Genomic DNA, 24,961 nt, shown 5'->3' with positions numbered 1-24,961 from the left:
TGCTTGAAGGTGTCAACTTCAAGATAACAGCTTTTCCTATATTTTAGGTTTGTCGTATTCTTAAAACCATTGTCAGCAATAAACTTGAACGAGTACTCAAACACAAACAATTTGAATGTCATTTCTTAAAGCAATGTCACAGTTTGTTTTCTCTGATTTAAAAGCATGTATCTAAAAATGGTGTATTTTCAACTTACTCTCCTCAGAGTTAAACATCTTTTACAGAATTAAACTCAGTTTGCCTGATTGTATTTTAACTACTGTTCTCCAAGGGGTCCCTGTGAGTTCGACCCTACCTGTGGGACTCAAAGCCACAATGAGAGTACTATGGGAGGACTATATCCCACAGGTCAGGTGAACAGGATGGATCCTCACGGAGCGAGGCCTCCCATGTTCAAGCACCGCTTTACTAGTCAGTGCTGGCTATGGAAATTTAAAGATAATCTTTAACTTTTTAAAGAGTTTTCAGTATGCATACATTGTGTAACTATTTGTATGGACTCAATATATGGAAATAATGATGCCAGCCATTAAAAGGTCCTATTTTGCTAGCATTTACCCAGATGGGTAAAACAAAGGCAGCGTGTAACATGTGCCCTTGCTTCGGTCATACTGGCCTTTGACTGTGTCGGGGAAGTACCATATACAAAGTGCCCATGAAACACTGACGGCAACAAGTGACACTAGAGAAAGGTTGGAGTGATGTAATAAAGCAGAGCTGAAAGGAGTTACCTTTGAAAATTTTTTCTTAAAATGAGTTCAGAGCAGGAGGAAGTGCAGGGATGTCCAGGTTGACCCACCACTGCCATCCTGATGTACAATGGGTTTCAATTTTCTGTCAGTGTAGAGTCACTGGGGGCAGGGTAACAGCTGCTGCCCCAAATAAGACCCAAGAACAAGATAATGATGCAAAACAAAACTGACCATAAATTAAATACAGGAGACCAAATGTAGATAAACAAATATAAATAAATACATAGCCATTTTATTTAAGAAACCCAGAGAACTGCGTTCGGAACAAGTTCCTTCCAACCACTTCTAAGACCTCCTATAACTACTTCCTATGGTGATTGTCGCTTAGTTCAGCACCTCAGTGTTTGCTGGTGGTGTTGATGGGGTCTCAATAGTCTCCACAAACTATATACAAATACAACCTATTTCTCTAGAACATTTTTCTGGGAAAACCCAGCAACTTAGAAAGTATTGTTAAATACTCATCTTTCAAAGTATTATTATTTCGGGAAAACAAGGAATGTAGTGTTATGACAACAGAAAAAATATGCAAACAGTCACGTGGGAAAAAGAATTTTAATTTTTAAATATATACTTTTGCATAATTTCTGGTGAGCTATTCAACACTGTTTGAAATATCCTGAATTAGTAAGTCTACCAACAAAATTTACCTCCGGTGTTTCCACAGGAGACATTAAAATAAGACCAAATTATAGTTTTCTTCAACCAAAGCAGTCATTCTCAGTCTTTTTTGTGCAAAAATATTACAAGAGCAACTCAAGTGGGAACGCTGAAATGACATGCCAACATTTCAGGGCACATTTAAAACACTCAATAATTCTTGAAATTACCGTATCCTAAAATATTACTACCAACCGTTGATAGATTAGTTCTGTGTATCTACTCAAGACAGATGCATATTTTCCTAGACCTCTGAAAACAAACAGGCTCATTGGTCTCTTTTGGTGTCCACACAATAGGCAAGATAGGTTTACAATAGTGTTTAAATGAACTATGCATCTATAATCTCCTGACTCCACCACATTCAAAACAAAAGTCAGAGTTTATTTGGCTACCTTGAAATCACTCCCATAAACCTGCTACGGTTCACTGGATCTAAACATTTCTCAGAAATGTGTCATTTATAATTTCACCTAAGTGATGATTAGGGGATCCTTTAAAAATGGTTAATGCCTAAGATACAAACTTTATCTAAATGAATAATTGCAATAAAGTGCTTTATTACCTTTCAAAATGATGCTTTTAGACTGTGGTATGTTGATCTAAGTGTGTGCTATTCCTCCCATAAAGGATCCCCAGGCATGAGAGTCTGGTCTCACCTGTCTCAGAAAGCAGCAGCACTATCTTTTGGTAGGTAGGCTGACAATAGGCACATTACCCATGCGGATGAGGCTGTACTAGGGCTATGGCAAAGGGGGGGGATTAGAAAAGTGGGAGGCAGGTGGAGGGTTCCTACTATACTCATAGTTATATACAAATATATTAAATATGCTATAAAAATAGTCAACTCTTTTCCTTTGCATTTACTTCAGAAGCTCCTCTTAGAAGAGTGTTCACTCAATCCAGACAAACGTAAAAGGTTTCTTTCTCTAATCACTATGAAAATGGCAAGTGCCTTTGTGCTGTTTCTTCTCCACCACTGAAGAGTTCCAGTCAGCTTACTCCTGGCTATATGCCCTCAGCAATATTAATATCCAGTGTTTATACCTTCCATGTGGACTCTGTGGTACTAAGAACAGGACCACAGGTACTGGAAAGGTGATAAGCTTGAACGCGTTTTACACAAATGCTTACCAACAAACTAATCACCATACAGAAAAAATAATACTAAAAATGCTATCTGCGTTCCACTTTTAAAAAAAAATCCTTAATGTAGTGGAAACATTTTAAGCACACAGTAATATCCAAGTGAAAAGAATCTACCTTTGTAGACTACTACTTTAAGGGTCCCTTTCTAAGGCTTGAACAAGGGCTCATCTCCCTCCACACGATGCCCTTTATACAGCTGGACTGCTTCAGTGCTCCCAACTAACTTCAAGAGACTGCTTTAAGGCAATGGCCAACTACAGCACACAACTCAAACACACACTAGTTTGCAGTTTTCTATCACAAACTATTCAAAAACACAGGCGTTCTTTTATTAGTACATTCCTAAGCCATGTCTATGCGACAGCAGAGCTCAGCACTCTAGAGCTTGGGGAAGGGCCTGTAGTGCTCAGTTGTATGCAGCCCCACCCACCACATCTGCTCCCCAGCCCCTCCATAGTTACTACTCTAAGGAAGAAAAGAGGAGTACTTCCCAATGTCTAGGCTCTGGGCTAACGCCAGCCTCAAGAACATCCCATACCGTCAGCAACACCCCATGCAGAAGCAGCCCAGAGCAAGGTACCTGCAGGGCAACGAGAACCTATCTGACCCGCACCCGAACAATTTCTTAACTAAAAAGTGCTGCCCAGAATCCAAATTTTAAAGAAAAATGAATCCCCATGAAATAGAGTAGGGGACATTAAACTTTATAAGAAGCTGAGAAGTGTTTCTATTTGGTATCTTTTCATAATTTAGATTTTAGATTTAGGTTTCAGTCAATAACTTTGGCTATAGAAATGAAGAGCAGGCAACAGATCAACCCTCATTAGAATGCTGAAGTCTATATGTAGGATACAGACAGGGACAGTTTGCCATCAGGGAAAGCAAGAATTAAGGAGCTGAGAGGCAGTTGGTGCTGACAAGTGTTGCCCAGCACCGCGCTCCACATGGACACCTAAGTTAGTGGCTTGGTGCTCCTTTATCAACTGCTTTGAAGCAGGAAGATAAACTGTGGAGAACAACAAGAATTACATAATTAGTACGTTGTATCTCCTGTTAGCTAAAGCCTTATCACTAGGTATTGCCAAAAAGTAAATGAGGCACAACTCAGATGACATGGAATGGCGTAAGATCAAGAAGGCAATTTGGAAGGGGAGAAAAGCAGTGTGGGTGCTCTATTTCACATTAATTTCATCACGTGTGTATAAGCTTGCATATACATACATGTGTTCTCCCCGCTCTTCGGGTATCCATGTGAGCGTCAACTAGAAGACTGATATGTCGGTTACTGACTGGTATCTAGCCACGATTCTTTGCAGAAGGGTAGGTACCAATTTTCTTTGGTTGTGTTCTTTTTCACCACTAACTTTCTAACTTAACTGCAGCCAGGTAAACAGGAAAACAAAGACATACTTAAGGATGACAACAAAGCTGAGGACAGATAACTGACTACGTGTTTCCCAGAGCCCTTATCTAGGAATTCTGCATTAGGTTATTTTCACTGCTGAGAACCTCTGCTTAACAGCCTCACCCGGTACATACTTTCTTCTAAGGTCAATTCTAATTTGCCACACTTGTCTTCCCTTTTCCCAGTAATGTTTTATATTCTATTTTCTCTTTCTCTTTTGTTCTATAATTGAAAATTTCATTATTAGTACCATAAAATCTAAAAAAAAAATGCTTTTTAAAATCTATGTAACTTCGTTGGAGTTTATTACCTGTAAAGTATGATATTGCCAGATGAAATCTTAATTCCTGTCTAGAAAGCATGTGAGTTACAGTCGTGGTTTGACGAAGGTTAAAGGCAATTCCTACCCTTCCTCTGAGCAAGTGTTTACCAGTAATTCTTAAAGGACTATTTAGCCTTAAAGGAAGAAACAATTTGGAAATAAATTTGGGATCACATTAACAACTGTGATCCTATTCAGGTGGCCCATGAGACGTAGCAGTCTTCATGGGAACTTGAGAATGACACTGAGACCCACATGCTGCTAAAAATGTACTAAGGTTTCAAAACTGCTACTGAAACCAGACAATGAGTTCAAGACGGTGAGTTATCACCTGAATTAAAATCAAGGCACTATGGGTTTTTCCCCCTCAAATAACCCTGAATCATTTTGACTAAAAGAAGCATTGAAATTTTTAAGGATAATAAAAAGATTCCAACAAATCCTAAAAGTTAAAATTCCCACCACTGAGAATGTTAAAAAGTGCCTAAAATGTTCTGTGTGCAAATTTGACTCTTATAACTGAAACATTCTTGAAATCACTTTCAGGCTTGTTGAAAACCATTTACATAAATATTCCAACTATGAAACATATCAAAATACATGATCAAACTCTCAACCAACCATCCAAAATAAAACAGTGCAATTCTATTTTCAAACATAATTAAAATAATGAAATAGGGATATTTCTGAATAAATGGAAATGTAGCAATAATTTAACCTGAAAAAAAAATCCATTCCCAGCAGCACATTATATCTCACTGAACAAACTGTGACACCACAGCCAAAGCACGAACAAAAAGACTTGTGCCCTGGAAAAGTGACTAGAACACTATTATGTTGTAAACAAAATGAAAAGGAGGCTGTTATCAGTTTGTACATGGTGTCAAAATCTAATGAAATGTACTCATACCTTGTAAGGGACAGATAATGCTTTCATGCTGCGCAAAGAAGGCTTGTTCTCCTCCATCCAGACACAGACACATCTATAGAGCGTCTATACAGAGAATTCAAACCTGCACAACATTCTGAAAGGAATCACTGATCCATCATTATCTGAGAAGGGAGGAGAGTTTGGGGTGGGGACTACTTACTACTGGACTATCTTCATGGATCTAAGCAAACCCCTGGCAGTGGTGTGTCCTCTGTAACATTTGATACCAGGCACAGAACCACTAAAGCTACCAACACTGTCAGTGCTTTTCTGATTCAGTAAAGGTCAGGATAGTTGAGCTTGTTAACATTTGGCAATATACTCTTTCTCCATCAAAAAAATATCTGGGCAAAGAAACTGTCCGATTGGCTGTGTCCCTACAATCCCCCACTGGCTGGTATTTAATGTACATCTGTAGCACTGGGCAGCATCTCCCTACCAACTAATCCAGGAACTGGAACACTCAAGACTACCCTCACAGAACTGCCAAACTTCTAACCGTATGTCATCTGAGTGACTTTCTGGCCATCCCCTTCCTCTCTAGTGTCAGAGAGGAAGTGTGTGTGCTACTGTGGCTGGACCTTGGGAGGGTCACTCAGACTGTCAGTCCTGTGCCGACTAAGCTGCTGCTGCTGCTGCTGAGGCTGGTGTTGCTGGTGATGCGACGGAGGGAAGGTGCTCTGTTGTAGAGGAAAGGCAGCAGAGAGGATGAGCTGAGCGGAAGGATTCCCATGGAGCAACCTAGGTGTCTACAGAACAAAAGGAGGATTATGCACATGATTTTATGTCTTCACACTGTCCATTCACATTGTCCACTGTCCACAGGGACAAGAACTTTAAATTCTCATTTTGTTCACTAATCTAAAAACTGGTTTTGGAAAACAGAAGCCTTACCTTCTTTCTGAAAGCATAATAAAATTTAATTCAAAGAATTTGTGCTGAGAATTTAATAGTATAAAATACTACTGTCTTGAGACAAACTGCATATTTTTATTTTATTTCCTCCAGGCCCAAATTTAGGCAGAAAAACTGGAGCACAGCTATGTCTGTATAAGACACGGATACTCCCTGGTCATACAGACAGTGCCATCTGCACATAGGTCTGCCTGCTGGTTAAGAACAAGACCAGAGTTAAAAAAAAATAGCTCTGCCCATAAGTGCTTGTAATCCCAGTATGGGTGAGGTGGAGACAGGACGATCCCTGAGGCTCACTGGTCAGCCAACCTAGCCTAGTAAGTGAGCCCCAGGTTCCTATAAGGCCGTTTCAGAAAGACAAGGTAGACTAAGGAGCAAGACCTGAGGGCTGACTGCTGGCCTCCACACATTTGCACCTGCACACACTAGCGTCCCTCCCCCAACCGGAGTAGTCATAAAAGCATAGGCCTTAAGTAGATTTGGTTAAATTGAGCTGGTCCACCTGCAGATGTGTGACACTATCAAGCGGTCTACTCCTACCCTCAGTACAAGTATCTATGATGCTGAGTTTGTACAAACATTATAGAAAAAAGGAGGGCACAGCTGGAGGCTGAAGTCCTATGTGGCCTTATGAAGTAACAAAACAAAAATAACCCCTCCCCCAAACAGGGACTGGTCTACCATCACTAATCCACATGTCAGACCTGAAAGCCTCAACTCTGAGTGTTTCTTTAGTCACGTTTTGACTCCTGGCTCACAAAAAGGGACTAGCTGAGACAGTGGGAGAATTTTCAAGTGAACAACTTCTGGAAGACAGCACACACTTACTGAGACATCCTTGAACTGAAACTAGTAATATTTGCAAATGTGTATGAAGAAAACCTATGTACTCAAGTCTAAGGACAGACTTAAACCGTGAGATGACGAAACTTGACAAGGACCTTACTTACAATTTTTCTTCTTGATTTGCTACCAGGAAAGTCTTGGTAAGTCAAATGAATTTATGGCATTTACTTCCCTGACTACAATCCAAGTACATTTTCAAACAGAGGTCCATTAGAAAAGCCAAATTATGTATTTATCAAAGTTCTTGTGTTTTGGGGATGCATGTTTGCGGTGGGGACAAGGAAGAAGAGGATTTTCATTTTATAAACATTTATTCTGTTTGTGTGTGCAACTATTAGGGTTCACATGTGGGAGTCATGGGACAGTTGTGGGAGTCAGTTCTCTCCTTTCACTATGTAGAAATCTGAGATTGAACATCAGGCTCAGAAGATAGTACTTTCACTTACTGAGCTGTCTCCCTGGTCCCAAACACTCCTTCTTTTTAAAGGCCTGTCTTCTTTGATAGATTCAAAATACTAGACCTTAAGGCAAATCACATTTTTTAAAGCTTTGTTTAAATCTCACTGGAGATTTTTTATGTAATATTGTATATTATATATGTGTGTATTTATATATTATCATCTAAATAATAGCCTAAGACTTGTTTTATTATTTATAACAATAGCTAACCCAGTTATTAATTTTAGTAGTTCAGACTTAAGTCCTGTGGGTGTGACTCAGAAATATTTAAGCAATAAGGCTGTTTCAGTATTCCATGTTACCAAAATAAGAATTCCACCTAGCCCAGATGGCCTCTTGTAGAAAAAACACCAGATTCCCCAACACTAGAGTCTAGAAACCAGTTCTGTTGGTTCTTAGCTGAGGATCCTAACCCACGGGGACTTTCTTCTGGACCTATGGATAGGTTTATCCACATGGCATCTGGGTGGGTTTTGTCATTAATATGAATGTCTTACCACATTTGCCAGTATCATGGTCATCAATGACAGCTAGCTATATACCTTACAGTGTTATGAAGTATAAACTATTACACCAATGCATTAATGAGGTTTAACAAGTTTAAGTGCTATCGTAAAGGTCATGTGTATGTGGTATAGCAATTACTCAATTTGATGGGAACCTGACTTTAGAGCCTAAGTTCTAGTGACAAACTATACTGCACCTACAAGAAAATTTCAATAATCTGGCATGGTATATACCTGTAATCCCAGAATGCAGATCTGCATGAGTTCCAGGCCAGGCACAACAAACACAACAAAATCACAATCTAATAAAATTTTATCTGATGATTAAGGTAACTCCTAGGCTAAAAAAGGGATTCTTCTTGATGTACCTGCTCAGTGAAGAGTAGTTTGAAGGTATTAAAGAAAGAAAATGGGGCTTTTTTATTAAATTCTTGAAATACTAGCCTGAGAGAGAAAATGGGCTTAATAAGTGATTTGATATGGTCAGGAAGTAGGCCACTTACTCTGGCCAGAAGTTCAGATAACTAGAAGTTTGGCTAGACAAGGTTTTAAAAGCCTTCCAAGACTGAAGAAGAAAAGATAAAATAGCCTATTAGGACAAGCTTTCTATTTTTATAGATATTTAAATCCTACAAAAAGCCTTTACAGATTTTCCAGGTCTTTTACAAAGCTGTTCATTTATCATCTTGTTTGGTTATAAAATAGGCAATCAGCTCAAGGCGACTTCCCCATGGTGAGACTTACCTGTAAAAACTGCTGTGGTGGCTGGGTCAGCTGGGCCTGAGATGGTTGCTGAACTGCAGGAAGCTGCTGCTCTTGGGAGCTCTGCTGCTGCTGCTGCTGCTGCTGCTGCTGCTGCTGCTGCTGCTGTTGCTGCTGCTGCTGCTGTTGCTGCTGCTGCTGTTGCTGTTGTGTGGCAAAGGTTGGATAGGCAGTCACCACCTGACCCATAAGCATGGTACTTGGTACCATGACAGCCCCACAAGCTACAGGAGCGGTCACTAATTTGGTCACAAGTTGTTGACCTTGAGAAAATCTGTGAGAGAAAACAAAGAAATGGCATCAAAAGGACCAAGCATAACTCAAGTCAGCTAAATATTTATCTTAGATAATACCCAATGAAATGATTAATTTATTTTATAAAAGCATATGTTCCTAGTTTCTATTTTCAGAGATTCTCCTTGGAGGCTAGGGATATAGTTTAGTGGCAGAGTGCTTGCTTGTATAGCATGTTGGGGTCAATCTCCAGCACCAAAAACAATTTTAAAGGGCTCTTTCTTGGTGTGTGGGGGGATATCAGTCAAACAAACAGTACATACACACACACAGTTTGTAATATAAAACATATTATAACAACAAAAACAGACACAGCAAAACAACTTTAAAAAATACTCATATTCAAGATAATGAAGGACCTGCCATGCCATATATAAAAATTAGTTCAAAATGAATAAAAGATCTAAACATAAGATATAAACTACAAAACTCTTAAGAAAAAAGGCACACAAGTTTCATGATGTTGGGCTTGGCAACAATATCACTATCAATGCCAAAAGCACAGGTAGGTAACATTAAATAAAAAATTAATTGGATGACATCAAGCTTAGCCAGACATATAAAGAACTCTTGCAATCAAACAACACTCAACACATTTAAAAACTGGACAAAAGTTAAACGTTTTTTTCCAAAAAATACTAATAGACAAGAGACACATAAAAAAAAGTCCTCACTAGACCTAATCATTAGAGAAATGAAAATAGCGATGGAAAGCCACTGTGTGCCAAACAGTTCACTATTACAGAAAAATTAACAGACTAGGAAAACTGTTGTCTTAATTTGCTTTCTATTGCTATGATAAAACAGCAGGACCAAAAAGCAACATGAGGAGGAAAGGGTTTATCTGGCTTACAAAATCCCAAGTCACAGGCCACTGAGGAAAGCCAAGGCAGGAACAATGGAGGGAGGAACTGAAGTTGAGAGAACAGAGAAGCACCCTTTACTGGCTTTCTCATACAGCCTAGAACCATCTGCAGGGAACTGCACTGCCCCATAGGCAGGGCCCCTCCACATTAATCATTCTTCAAGAAATTGCCTACAGACAACAGGATAGAGCTATTCTGTTTTCTTAATTGAGATTCTTCTTCCTACTAACGCTAGCTTGTGTCACGTTGACAAAAACAAAACCAACCAACTAACCCTAAACATTTAGGACAACCCTGTAACAGTTCTTCAAAGAATTAAAAGAAGTCCATTTCTGAGCACTAAGTCAGAGAATGCAAAAGGCAGGAAGCTCACATGAGGATGCTTTGTGCACAGCTGTATTTACTGACAGCAGCTGAGGTATGGAAGCAACCCAAGGATCCACTGGCAGAACGGTAAGGAAAATGCTACCTATGTACAACATACAGAAGAACACTTGGCCTTAAAATAAATCTGATATCTGAAAACAAAGATGAGCCCTGAGAATATTCTGTTAGGTGAAATACAAGTTACAAAAAGATAAATTACTGGGTAATTAATTTACACAAAGTATCTTTAGGCAGTCAAATTTATATAATCAGAAAAGAGAATGGTGGTTGCCAAAATCAACAGGCAGAAAGGTTAAGGAGTTGTTTAATGAGTTTCAATTTGGAAAGATAAAAAATGCTCTGAAGATGGTTGAGGGTGATAGCTGGAACCACGTGTGGATATACTCAAGGCCACAGGTCAGCACACTTTAAAATGGTTAACACATAGCGAGGTAGCAGTCTGCATGCCTGTAATCACAGCACCTGGGAGGCAGAGGCAGGCAGATTTCAGGGTGAGACTAGTCTACAAAGGGAGATCCAGGGCAGTCAGAGCTACACAGAGAAATCCTGTCTCAAAACAACAACAACAAACCCAAAATGCATGTGAATGGATGGTGAGGTAATCCAGACCTAAAAAGATGGATATGGTATGTACTCACTTATACTAGCTATAAACAAAGGATGTTGTGCCTATAGTTCATGATCCTAGAGAAGCTAAGTAACAAAGTGAACCCTAAGAAAAACATACATAGAACCACCTGGAACTGGGAGCATGGGGGTGGGGAAAAAGGAGGGTGGAAGGGGAGGGGGAGAGAAGAACTTGAGGGACCAGGATAGTTGAGATGAAGGAAGGACAAAGATGAGAGCAAGGAAAGAGATATCTTGATTGAGGGAGCCATTATGGGGCTACCTTGCTCTAGAGAAATTCCCAGCAGTCTACAAGAATGACCCCAGCTAATACTCAAAGCAACAGAGGAGAAGGTGCCCAAATAGGCCTTGCCCTGTAGTCAGATTGATGACTATCTTAAATATCACCATAGAACCTTCATCCAGCAACTGATGGAAACAGAAGCAGAGACCCCCATCAGAGCACTGGACTGAGCTCCCAAAGTCCAGTTTAAGAGTGGGAGGAGTGAGAATATGAGCGAAGAGTTCAAGACTGTGATGGGGACACCCACTGAGACAGTTTACCTGAGCTAATGGGAGCTCACCAACACCAGTCAGATAGGGAAGGAACCAGCATAGGTCAAACTAGTCCCTCTGAATGTAAGTGACAGTTACATGGCTGGGGCTGACTGTGGGGCCACTGATAGTGGCACCAGGATTTATCCCTACTGCATGTACTGGCTTTTTGGGAACCTATTCTCTTTGGATGGATACCTTGCTCAGCCTAGATATAGCAGGGAGGGCCTTGACCTATCCCAAAGCAATGTGCCTTACCCTCTCTGTGAAGTGGATGGGGGGCGGTGGGGTGAGGGTAAGTGGACGGAATGGGAGGAGAGGAGGGAATGGGAACTTGGATTGGTATGTATAAGGAAAAAAAGATAGTTTTTTTAAAATAAAAAACTCCAAAATAAATAAATAAATGTTAATACAGAAGTTTTGTTGTCTATATTTTATCAATTAAAACTTTTAAATCTGTAAAAGTTCACTTTTTATAAAATGGCAAGATACTTAGGAGTTAAATATATGGTAAGCAGAGTTCAATGGCAAACAATTCATGAGAAAATTACAACTACTATAAAATCACTTTTAAAAAATTTTACATTTATAGGAAAATTATACTCAAGATTTTTATTTTATAAATGTAAGGAAAAGTGACATTTTAAAGGATAAATCAAAGTGAAATTTATCAATACAGAATATTACTCATGGTCAGAATTGACTAGTTTCTCTTCTCTTCCATTCTCTGGTGACAGTATTCCTTCTGTTGGCCTTTCCCGTTTGCTGAAGTTCACTGCTAGAACTGACGACAAGGGAGTAGCCGACTAGGGCAGACATGAGAGAGCCACAGCACAAAAGCAGGAAGTCTACAGATGTGTGCTTTATTGCTAATACCATCCACACAACCAAAAATGCGTTATTTCTGCAGTGCAAATGATTGAACCCCAGTCCTTTAAAGCCATGTTTCTTTATGACAAAGGCCAACAAGTTCTGACCACACTTTTCATTTGTTTACTTCAACCATAAAATTCATCTCTTCCCCTATAAAGTCTGCCAAATCTTTATCACACCAACTATATGCAAGCTGGTTATTCTCTTATTTTCATTAATGTCTCATTTCCTGTGGAAAGGAAATATCTATTGAAATATGTTCCCTCTTCCCGGGCTCCCCAAAATACAAGCCAGCTCATTCAGCTTGGGACCCCAGTGCTGCTCTCTTAATGCTTCACTACGACCCCAGCAGCATGGGGACAGAGCCCACTGAAGCTTTGTGTGACAGTGACTACAAAATGGCTTCTGTATCTGACAGCCCAGCTCGGGATGAAAAATAAATGTTGATGTTATTCTGTTAAATCTTTAATATAAGTGATACAGTATTTACTTCAAAATTAAAAAATGGGTATAGTAAGCAATAAACTAAAATTTCATGGTACAAAATGAAATTAATGGTTTTGGAGAAAAGTGAAATATTGAGGATTGAACTGAGGGTCCTGTTCACACAGGCAACTTCTCTACTCCTGACTTGTATCACTAGCCCATGTAGATATTTTTATATTCTTGTTTCTATGGTTTTCTTTTCCTGTGTCTGCCGCATGCATGAAGGCATGCAGAAGGCCAGAAGAGGTCATGAGAACCCTGCAGCTGGAGTTAAGGAGCTGTGGCTGCAGAAGGGGAGTGCTAGGAACTGAACTTGTCTTTCTGGAAGAGAAGCAAGTGTTCTTAAGCACTGAGCACACAGGTTGTTTTTATTCAATAAATTTACAGCTCTGAAAATAATAACTGAAGTATGACAACCACCTTATCTGTCTGTCCTGAGTGAACGTGGTTACCGTAGCACTCTGCGTACTGTTCTGGGGCATACTGGATGGGATCTGGACCATGCTCCCGGCCGCAGGCTGGGAGATCACCATTGTATTGTACAGTGGGGCTGTGAGAGTGCTGGGCGTCTGGCTTGGAAGAGACGTCTGCTGACTATGTCCACTCATTACACTCTGTTGACTCTGTTGGAAATGAAGATTTTACAGAGATTATCTAACAGTTATAGGACGGTATGCTTTTACTATTCACCATTTGACAATGGCTGACAGAACAGAAATGGACTAGCAAAATATATTATTCTGAGAGAAATACAAAAAAGGCGGATTTGGAATAGTTGACTTAGTCTGGATTCTTTGATGAAAAGTAAGCTAATACTTTAAAAGAAGTATGATCTTAACAGGAAGTAAAAAACATGCACGGGAGACGTCTGTTAAAGGCTCAAAGCGAGTCAGTGATGGTCACATAGTATGTTTTTCAAATATAGTAACAGATGAACAATAATTAATTATCAGAATTCTACAGAATGATTAAACTATTTCCAGTTCCACAACATTCTATTCAGTATACTTGCTATTCAAGAAGCTCTTTCAAATCAAAGACTTTTACATACAGGAAGTTTACATGTTTTAAGAATCTCGTATAATTATTAAACTAGGTCCATAAAACATAAAATTCTTAAATATCAAAATATTTAATAGTAACATTTTCTACAAAATACTTTAGTGATCGTTGTCAATATTGTATGTTCTAATTTTTATTAATATTTAGCAGCTGATGCAACACAGAGCTTTAGGCAGACATTCTGGTCTGTTACCTGAGCTGACGTACTGTGTAGATTCTGTTGTATCACATGCTGGTTTGTGGTCATATGTCCAGTATTCATTCCACTTGGAATCTGGCTACCAGAAACGACTTGGCCTTGCATATTTATAGGTGTAAGTTGCTGGATATTGGAATTTCCAGAGGCAAGTTGAACGGAACCAAAATTCAATCCAGAGTTTGATTGTTGCAAAAACATCTTTGAAAATAAAGATTACATTTCAGTGAACTTTCTTTGGCAGGAAGACTCAGCTTGCTGCACAAGCCTGGTAGTCTGAGTTTGGTGTTTGGATCCCATGGTGGAAGGAAAAAAAATATAGTCCCCAAAGTTATCTTCTGACCTCCACATATATTCTGTAGTACACACATGCTCACATTCTCTCTCTCTCTCTCTCTCTCTCTCTCTCTCTCTCTCTCTCTCACACACACACACACACACACACACACTTTTTAATTACATTTTTTTGTGAGGGTGCTGGGAATCAAACCAGGGCCTCAAGAATTTTAGGTAAACACTCTACCAATAAGCTACATTCCCAGACTAAATAAGCATTACAGTTTTTAAATAAAAAACAAACAAACAAAAAGACCAAGGAGAAACACTGAAAGAAGCCAAGCAAAATGAAGTTTAACAGTCAAGTAACAAGTAATTAGCACATTTTGCAAGAGCAATTAGCAATAATAACAATGAACTATGAAGATACACATTCATTCTCTCTCAGCCACAAGATCAACCGTGCTATCCAGTGCTTGTCAAAGGGCTGCTGCTGGCAGCTTTGCACCATCCATCACTCAAAGTTCGTGACAGTACACAGAAGAGTGTTCACCTAGTTTCCCTTCAGCAAAGCCCTAGTTCCCTACACATCCCTGTTAGTCAAGTAGTAAGCATAATGTCTTAGTCAAGTAATAGGAATCCTATCTATTGGCATTTTACTAAAACATATAAACTCTCTACCTCAAAGGTTCTACAAAGTAAAACTTTTTTAATTATGGATTTGAACTTACTAAAATTGAAGTTTGTTAGTGTAAAAAGCAACGATGCTGATAGTAATGCCCTTAGAATGAGTATCTTTGGAGGTTCTAGAATTGAGCAGATAGCTAATGTGTGGTGTGCGAAGTCCTTCTATATATGTGTTGCTTTTATTGATTAATGAATAAAGAGGCTGCTTTCGGCCAATGGCTTAACAGAACATAAGGCTGAAAGATATATATATTAGGCAGAGTCAGAGTGAGGAGACACCATGTAGCTACTGGGAACAGACGAGCCAGAACCTTGCTGGTAAGCCAGCCATGAGGCAATACACAGATGAATAGAGATGGGTTAATTCTAAATGCTAGCTAGCAACACACTTAAGCTATTGGGCAAACAATGTTGTAAATAATATAGCTTCTGGGTGATTATTTCGGGTCTAAGCAGCCCCCTACTACAAATGTGTACTGAACTGGGAAAAATCCACCTCTTGCATCCAACTTTTCATTTAAGTGGGAGGAGGCAATTTTTAGGAACCCAAACTGTGAATGAGATTCTCTGTGCTCAGAATAATTTACCTGAAGCCCTTGTCCATGGACCATTTGAAGCTGTTCTTGGATTTTCCTTAGCTCTTCTTGTTGCCGATGAATATTTGCCTCTATCATCCGTGTCCGCTGCTCCAGCTGGTCTTTTAAATGCTGCATGGCTCCTAACTGGGCTGAAAACTGAAACTGTAGCAGTACATGTAAAGAAAGCATAACACATCTTAGAATTCCCTGGTCCTAATACCTGTGCGCTGTGAAAAGCAAGCAGTGCCAAGAGACCAGAATTGTCAGTTCCCAAACTGCCATCTTTATTCTCCTTGTGACACTGGAGCTAGACTTCAAAATCAGTGTCTTTGCTGCAGACCCCTAGGAAGCTGCTGCAGAAGTGCTTATCTTCCTGGTGCTGGTGGGGCCCTTCTCTTCTGTCACCATGTGCCAGTGGTAGCTGCTCCTCCCCCTGTAACGCCCCTGGCTCACCCAGAAAGCCTCACTTTCCCAACAGATGGCCTCCTTCCATGACAGCTCAGTGCACTTCTCTACTCAGTGGCTCCAGCCACAAGAAACCCATCTAGTGCAGAATAAGAGCTGCTCAGGAGGCTGCGTCAGTACGTCCGTTTTTGGCTGTGCTCCCCTTGATTTATGAGAGTGGTGATTCTCACATCATTTTTTTTTTTTTTGGTTTTTTGAGACAGGGTTTCTCTGTAGCTTTGGTGCCTGTCCTGGAACTAGCTCTTGTAGACCAGGCTGGCCTCGAACTCACAGAGATCCGCCTGCCTCTGCCTCCCGAGTGCTGGGATTAAAGGCATGCGCCACCACCGCCCGGCCTCACATCATTTTTTTAAAGTTACAATTACTACATGGGGAGGGGCACATGTCACAAAATGTGTGTGTAGGTCAGAGGACAACCTGGAGGAGCCGTTCTCTCCTCTACCACGCAGGTCTGGGGGCAGAACTCAGGCTGTCGGGCTTATCTGGCTTACCTTCCTATTCTTAGCATTTTTTTAGAGATTCTTCTCCCAGTGACTAGCTAATACATCTTTATATTACCTCTGCTTGAATTCTGGTGGTATGGTTTTGACTTCTGACTCGATCTTGACTAATTACAGAACAATCTGCAGCTAGAAGATGTGAGTGCTTCTAGGTATGCTGGCGCACACCTTTAATCTTAGCACTTAGGAGGCAGAGGCAGGTGGATCTCTGTGAGGTTGAGGCCAGCCTGGTCTACACAGAATGGTTTAGATCAGTCAGGGCTAAAAAGTGAGTGCGACTCTTAAAAAAAGAAAGCGACAACTGGACTGAGCTCCCAAGGTCCCAATGAGGAGCAGAAGGAGGGAGAACATGAGCAAAGAAGTCGGGACCACGAGGGGTGCACTCACCCACTGAGACAGTGGGGCTGATCTATTGGGAGCTCACCAAGGCCAGCTGGACTGTGACTGAAAAAGCATGGGATAAAACCGGACTCTCTGAACATGCGAACAATGAGGGCTGATGAGAAGCCAAGGACAATGGCATGGGGTTTTGATCCTACTTAATGTGCTGGCTTTGTGGGAGCCTAGCCAGTTTGGATGTTCACCTTCCTAGATATGGATGGAGGGGAGAGGACCTAGGACTTTCCACAGGGCAGGGAACCCTGACTGCCCTTTGGACTGGAGAGGGAGGGGGAGAGGAGTGGGGGGAGGGGGAGAAGGGTGGGGGGAGGGGGAGAAGGTTGGGGGGAGGGGGAGAAGGTTGGGGGGAGGGGGAGAAGGGTGGGAGGAGGGGGAGGGAAATGGGAGGCTGGGAGGAGGCAGAAACTTGTTTTTTTTCCTTTTCTCAATAAAAAAAAAAAAAAGAAAGAAAGCGAAAAGACAACCTGAACTCATCTGTGCCTCAACAACTTAGCAAAACAAGTTCTTTAGCTACTCCCTTCATGTCTACATTTTACCAGAGGAGAATGAACCCAAAGCAAACTGTCATCTCTAGAGGGCCCTCTGCGTGTACATTGGCAGAATTACCCAAAGCTAAGCAGGAGGATCACAAATGGGATGCAGAGTGAGTTCAAGTTTGGCCTGGGCAACACTTTAAGGCTGGGTCTCAAAATAAAAAGTAAAAAGAAAGGACTTGAGGGCTCAAATACAGAGCATTTCCCTAGGATGTTCAAGACCCCGAGTTCAGTTCCCAGTATCTTCCTTCCTCTCCACATATACAAAAATCGCTTATTTACATCTGACAAATAACCAATAATTTTCTTCTCATACTGTCTTGAAAAAACTACTTTTCAGTGATACTATCCTTAGACCAGTTTAAAACACAGTTTTTTAAAAGACTAAGGAATTCTAAGAAATTATGAATGAATATACACATGAATGAAGAAAGTCATTCTACATTCAGGGGTTTTGTATCCAATTAATAAGCTGTTCCTATAATTTAGGCACATGCGATGACTCATTACTCATTTATTTCCATGAACAGCTTTGTACTATGTAATAATAGAGCATTTCACTTTATGGGAAATCTAACTTCATAGTTTCCTGCAGTGAACTGCACCTAAAAGCAGGAAATGCCCACCCTACCCTTCCATATTCTATCTTCAAAAACGTTGTCCTAAATTAATGAGTTCTTTTTACGCTTGTGCTAAAGATGCTGAATATTACTTTTTTTTTTATTTTCTTGAAATGGCCTCACTGTGTAGCTCTGGCTGGATTGGAACTCTTTTCATACATCAGGTTTGCTTCAAACTTTTGGTAATCCTCCTACGTCTGCCTATCAGGTATTGCACCATCATGCTTGGCTTCTGAATAATAGCTTTTAAAGAATGAAACTTTGACCTTTGAAGATGACAACAACAAACTGATATCATGTATTAGATTCTACTAGGCTTGAGAAAAATTACAAATTTAGTACAACTTTCTCATGCCTTTTAAAAATGTTAGTTAAATATTTTATATTTATTTTTATGTCATACACATGTATTTTATTGTAACTAAAATTACTTTTTCCTACAGGTAAATGTCATGTTGTCACAATTTAAAGCATTTCTACCATACACAAACTAAAAAATAGAAACAAGCACAGAATATAGAGGATAACAGGAAATAAATCCACAGAACAAAAAAGCAAAGTACTGAGCTTTACTTAGTCAATGAAAACAGGAGGACTGAATGCTTAGCACCATTTTTGATATAGTATATATTACTTATATATTCATAAAAATACCTCTATAAAGATGTTGATAATATTTTACTCATAATAAAATTAAACAATAAATAATATTGAAACTATGTCTGCATATTACATAAAAGTTCTGTCAATACTTCAAAATAAATAAAATTTGAAGATTCAATTTGATATTTAATAATACAGTACTGTTATAGAGCTCTTACAGGGTAGTGCTGCTAGCAAGCAGCTTTTAGTGTCAAATAAACTGAAGATTTCCTACTATATTTACCACTGTAAGTCGGTAGTATTTCTGAAACTTTAAAGGAGCTCTAACTCCAGTTAAGAAGGCAGCAGTGCGCTGGGAACTCCTCTTTTGCTGACTTCAGTACTCACTTCTCCTTGGACTCAGGCCATCTCACATTTCTGAACAGCTCTCCTTCACTTGTGTTGTTATTTTGGTTTTGCTTTTGGCGGCTGGTTGTGAACTCACTATATAGCAATGGAAAACCCTGAACACCTGATTTTCTGGCTCCCACCTCCCACATTGTTAGGACAGGCATGTACCACCACCCTTGGCATCTCACACTTGATTAAGCTGTATTAAGGATCCAAGTCTTGTATGTAGACTGCATAACATGATATTTTAATTATATATCATATATTCTAGATCAAGAGGCTTATTAATATAGATATTACAAATACTGTCAGCATCCCTGATATATGTAACTCAATACATACATAGAAATTAATGCCCCATGTGCAAACAAATGAATTAATATGTAAATTACTCAAATCTTCCAATAGTCATAGGAAGAACAAAATGAACTAGTATATTTCATGTTTAAAATGATCATACCTATAAGCTGTTGTTATATATAAGATGTTATAACACAGCAAGCAAGAAAACTCTTTGTTGTATAAGACCATCAAGAATCTTAAAAGATATATGCACCTGTGATTCTGTCTAGTAAGGGTCCAGGGGTACCCAAATCATTGTAGGTAACTAAAATGTCACTACATATTCTAAATATTTCCAATTAAGATTTACTGCCTTTATAAGTATATGTATTTATATATACATATGAATAGAATCATATTTGCTTAAATGCAATTATCGTTTGTAAATGCTCAACTAAAACAAACAAAAATACCTGTGACATGCCTTGTGGAATTGGTAAATTTGCAGCTTGAGACATCACTGGCTGTGTTAATGATGGACCAACAGACTGGGAGTTTATGGACTAGAAGCAAAATAAAAAATGACAATGAAGTGATGCTCATACTCATCTAGGAGGACTTCCACCATAAACACCAACACAATGTGTTTATCATTCACAACCTTGTATTTTGTTGAGTACAAAGTACGTTGCCCTTTCTACTCTTTTTTCTTTCCCATGTACCCAGCACAGGCCCTTGGATGTACACTCAATTGGAAGTTGGGTGGACTGAACTGAAGGCAACTGGAACTTCATAGCTCTCAATTAGCACTTTTCACAATTAAAAAAAGAATTATCTAGCATTTTATCTATAAAATGGGAAAGATTTTGAATGTCATAGGTCTGCAGAAAATTGTGATTCTTACAGAAAGGGTATCTTAGTCATCTGTTACTGCAACAGGGAATCTGCTGAAGGCTGTGATGCCGGCTAACACGCATACCTGACTGCTGAAGGCTGTTAGGGCTGGCTAACAGGCATACCTGACTGCTGAAGGACGGCCTCCGCTGTGTAGTCTTTTCGTGAGCTGGCAAATGCTGTCTGGGAGAAGTGCTAGTATCAGTGGGGATCTTTGTCGGTGTTGCTGAAGTTAGTTAAAAAAGAAGAGAATTGGGGCTTACAAATAGATCTGAATGGTTATTCTCAAAATATGCTTTATGAATAGAAATGACTAAGTTAGCTTTCTGATATTAGATAGATAAATCCATGTTTATAAGAGTAATTTTAATTACTTCGTTTTTAAGGACAAAGAAAACGTGTGACAAAAAACTTTGAAAACAGCTCCTCCCGTTCTCCTCAATTCCCTCAAAAGCTAGGCTTCAAGGCTCCCTGCAGGTATAAAAATCCACGCACACTAAGGTGTCTTCTAGCAGATAGCATAGTATTTATCAGCGAGGTACATTCTTCTGTATAATTCAAATTAACTTTGGATGACTAATACCTACTACAATGCATACTTGATAAAACAGCTGTAATAGGACTAGAGAATAATGGCAAAGAAAGAAGCCTGCACATGCTCATACAGACAATGGAGAAGGCATTTCCTATTATCAGCTGTAGATACAGAGGATCAACTACAATTTAAAGGCAATTACCCAAGTCTCCATAAATTAAAGAACACTCAATGGTTAACAGTCCTTATTATTGCAGAGGACCAGGGTTCTGTTTCCACCATTCACATGTGGCTGATAAGCACCTGGTTTACAATGAAAGGTAGTATTTTTTCTTATAAGGGAATCATTTAAAAGGTAAGCAGAATATTACCATCTATATATCATCATCTGATGACCTTAAATCTTTTCTAAAGATAAATAATTTGCTTCTTACTAGAAAGGTAACTCTATACTTCAAAACTGAAAAAAAAAACTAGAATTCGAAAAACTCTGGACAAAAGTGCTGATATCAGCAACACAAATAATTTAGAAGAGCTCTTTGAAACACACGTTTGTCCCCAGGTCAAGGCACTTACAGGAAGGGTCCGAGACTGCTGTGTGAGATGACTTTCGTGAGCTTCTGGAAGAGGCAGACGGAGTTGGGCTGTGATCAAACCTTTCCAGTGCTTCCTTGAGACTGACTGTATTGATACGGTTGTCAGACCCTGAATCTTGGCTCTAAGGAGATGAGAAAAAAATAAATGGTCTCAGCACAGCTGGACAAGAGGCTGGAGAGACTGTGTGCAAGCACAAGGAACGGAAGCCTTGCTTTACAAGGTTTAAAAACTGAGTGTATGTATGCGTGTCAGGAAAAAAGTCTTATTTTAATATTGTAAAATTTGATTTCATTCTCTATTTAGAAAAAAATAACAAGATTCAGGTTTTACTCTTGTTTTATGTTCAAAAATTAGCTCAAAATTCATCAAAGACATAAACATTACAAACTAAACATAAAACACTTGAAGAAAGCATAAAGAAATGGTCACAAAATTAAAAACACTTCTGCATCAGAAAACACCGGTGACAACAGAATTAAAATAATCTACAAGAGTAAGGAGATATTTATATATCATTATCTGATCAGGACTAAATATCTAGAATACAGAACTCGGTTATAAAAATGGACACAAAACACATCATTTGTGACAAGATGCACTCCTGTTTGTTGTTGAGAAAAGTCTCACACTACTGGCCAGAAACCTGTAGCAATCCTCCTGCCTCAGTTTCCCAAAAACTAAGATTACAGGAGTGAGCAACTGTACCTGCGAGTATGTACCTTTCAACACAGTATTTGCAAAGGCTAGTAAGAGGATCATTTGAGCTCAGCCTGGACAACACAACAAGATGTCCTGTCAAGAAACAAACAAAACCCCCAAACAAAAAGAGGACAAGTTGGGCACAGGTGGTATAAACCTGTAATCAAAACACTTGGGATGCAGAGGCAGAATCATCAGGAATTCAAGGTCATCCCTGGCTGCATAGCCAGCCCAAGGCTATCCTGGGCTGTATGAAACCCTACCTCAAAAAAAAAAAAAAAAAAAAAAAAACCAAAAATCCAAAACAGATAAATGAATGAATAGATAAATAAGAAAACAAAAAAGAGAGAGAATGAAAATAAATACTTTTCCAAGAAGGAAACAATCACCTGATGAACTGCTCAAACTTACTAACCAGAGGAATCCAAATCAAAACCGGTCACGCTAGCTCATGCTCTATTAGAATAGCTAGGACCAGAAGACCCAAGTCAGACACTTGGGTGACAGATCTCCTCTGCGAGTTCAAAGTCAACCTGGTTTATATAGAGTTCCTGGCTGTCAATGTTACAAAGTTTTTTGTGTTGTAAATAAAACAACAAAAAAATAACAACAAACTCCCACCAAACACAAAAGCTTCTCAGAAATCAATCAGTATGATAAAGATGAAAAGAATCTTGAACTCTTATAGCTTGGTAAAGGGACCGGAAAAATGGCATGGCCTCTATGGAGAACAGTATGGCAGGTTCTCTCAAATCTAATGGAGAGTTACCTACCATATAATCCAGTATACTACTTGGTATACACCCAAGAAGTAGGGACTATAGTAGCTGTCTGTATGCCTACCTATGTTCACATATTATTACAAATAAAAGGTGAAGGCAACCCAGGATTCCAGTGATTAATAAGAGGACACACACATATAATAGAATATTACCCATCCTGCAAAACAAAGGGGAATCTGATATAATGAACCCTGAGAACATTCCACCAAGTAAAATTAGCCAGTCACAATGGAACAAACACTGCACGATTCTACTTACATGAGGTACTCAAGAGTAGTCAAATTTAAAAAAGAAAGCCACAGATGAAAAGAGCTGGAGGGAAGGGGTGAAAAGCTGTTTAACAAACACAGCTAATGTTTAAGAGGATGAAAAGGTTCTAGATATGGATGCTGATGACAGCTGTACAGCTGCAGGAATGTTACAATGTTGAAGTGTGTCCTTAAAGTCAATAAAATTGCCATTTTACCACATTTTAAAAGGAACTATCAAAAGTAACTAACTTCAAGTGTATGCTCAAGTCTAGTCAGCAGAACTGCCAAGTGTACTAAAGGGCTCATTTTTCTATTCTTGAGTTATCCCAAACCTTTCCCACTGTTCCTTATTCTTTGTCTCCCCTCTCAACTGACAGCCTTGCCTTAGGCAGGCTTACCCACCACCAAAAGCAGAACCTTCTATGACAGAACACATATACTGGTGCTTTCTCCCCATCCCATACTCAGAGTACAATCATGCATCAGTGAACAAGAAACAAGTGTACATCCTATTTCAAGGCTACATATAATTGCAAAATATTTGCTCTCAAAGTTATTCATTCTGGGGTGGAGGCCATGTCACTCAATGCCTTGTCTCCTCCTTCGTCAATTTGCAGCTCTTCCCAGCCTGTATCTGAGTCCTTTTCTCACTGCTTCCTAACCTCTGAAACCTTCCACCCACCTTCACAGTGCATAATAACAAATAGCTCTGCATTTTCCACCTCAGCTCTGATTATTTATTTCACTCGTTAGTTCTAAAAATCAGACCTGACCAATGTCCGTGTAATTCCCATCAAAAATAGGAGTTTCTATTTTAGGACTCTCAGATCTTAACTACACAGGATGAAGAAACGTCCTCCTTAAGCTCAGTGGTGTGGAGCTTAAGCTCACACACTATGTCACACGGTTTCTTGAGGTCATGTATCGTTCCCGTGCTGACTTCACACATACACCTGAATGGCATTCTAACTTCTGGCTCAGCGCTCCCCAGAACTAGTAATCCCGAATCACTTCTACTCAAACCCAACACCGCAAGCTCTTGTCCTTGGTGTCACCCATTCAAAATCTCCATGAGTCTTCAGTCACTAATTCTTGGTCATACCTCAAAGCCATTACCTCAATTCAAGTATCCTCATTTTTGACCAAAACTTGCCACATTACCTACTCATCCCTAAGTATCCTAATTCCAATAATCCTGTGGTTTAAGCCAAAGTTACATTGACTCTACACTTCTATATATTACTTTCATTTTGTCCTCTTTCCGTTAAGAATCTTAAATTTATGTTTGATATTCTAACAACCGTGTACACATGCTCAATACCCTAGCTCCTATTTCCTCTTATCATCATTTCCTTGACAAAATCCCAATAGTTAAACCACTTTTGCTTATCCTACACAGCACAATATTGCCAAAGAAACAAAGCACACTGACTGTTCTTACTTCAAATTAATAATCAAGAAACTTGCGAGGGTTCTTATCTGCCTGCAATCCAGACGGTAAACCTCCGTACAACAACATTCCCTTTCCTACGTCCCTTTCCAACCAACCTTGTGACACCCCAAACTCCTCTCCTTAAGCTAATTCTTATTTCACTGAGAACCTTGCCATAAGCTCCCCACTATTCTAACAACCACTAATCATGAGCAGAACGTGATGAGGAAATGTGATCCTCAAGTAATCTACCACGCCTCAGTGTGCTACTATAAACCAGGAAGCAGACATCTCTCTCCGTAACACTGACTGTCCCAGAGAGTGAATCTCTCAGCTTCTCACAGCCATACAGTCTCTGTCACCACTACTCAATTACTGCAGCACAAATATATCGACAGACAAAAT

At 39.5% G+C, this 24,961-nt stretch overlaps 1 protein-coding gene across 9 annotated transcripts in view; it reads right to left on the bottom strand.

The window, feature by feature from the left end:
- Positions 1-1,289: 1,289 nt before the first annotated feature.
- Positions 1,290-24,961, bottom strand: part of Clock (clock circadian regulator) — an 80,533-nt gene continuing 56,861 nt past the window's right edge. For all 9 annotated transcript variants that reach the window (XM_041671281.1, XM_041671280.1, XM_041671283.1 and 6 more), the window contains 8 exons: positions 21,372-21,513; positions 20,386-20,486; positions 19,840-19,929; positions 15,584-15,736; positions 14,031-14,234; positions 13,196-13,398; positions 8,691-8,982; positions 1,290-5,969 (listed from right to left, as the gene is read on the bottom strand). In XM_041671281.1, coding sequence (XP_041527215.1) covers positions 5,787-5,969; positions 8,691-8,982; positions 13,196-13,398; positions 14,031-14,234; positions 15,584-15,736; positions 19,840-19,929; positions 20,386-20,486; positions 21,372-21,513 — 1,368 coding nt within the window. In that variant the 3' untranslated portion in view covers positions 1,290-5,786. The remainder of the gene's footprint in view (positions 5,970-8,690; positions 8,983-13,195; positions 13,399-14,030; positions 14,235-15,583; positions 15,737-19,839; positions 19,930-20,385; positions 20,487-21,371; positions 21,514-24,961) is intronic.

The sequence above is a fragment of the Microtus oregoni genome, unplaced genomic scaffold (genome assembly GCF_018167655.1).
Source record: "Microtus oregoni isolate MIOR12 unplaced genomic scaffold, Mior012 000021F_ref0000039, whole genome shotgun sequence".
Lineage (NCBI taxonomy): Eukaryota > Metazoa > Chordata > Mammalia > Rodentia > Cricetidae > Microtus > Microtus oregoni.
The sequence above is the reverse complement of the archived record's forward strand: the minus strand, read 5'-3'. Positions and strand labels throughout refer to the sequence as shown.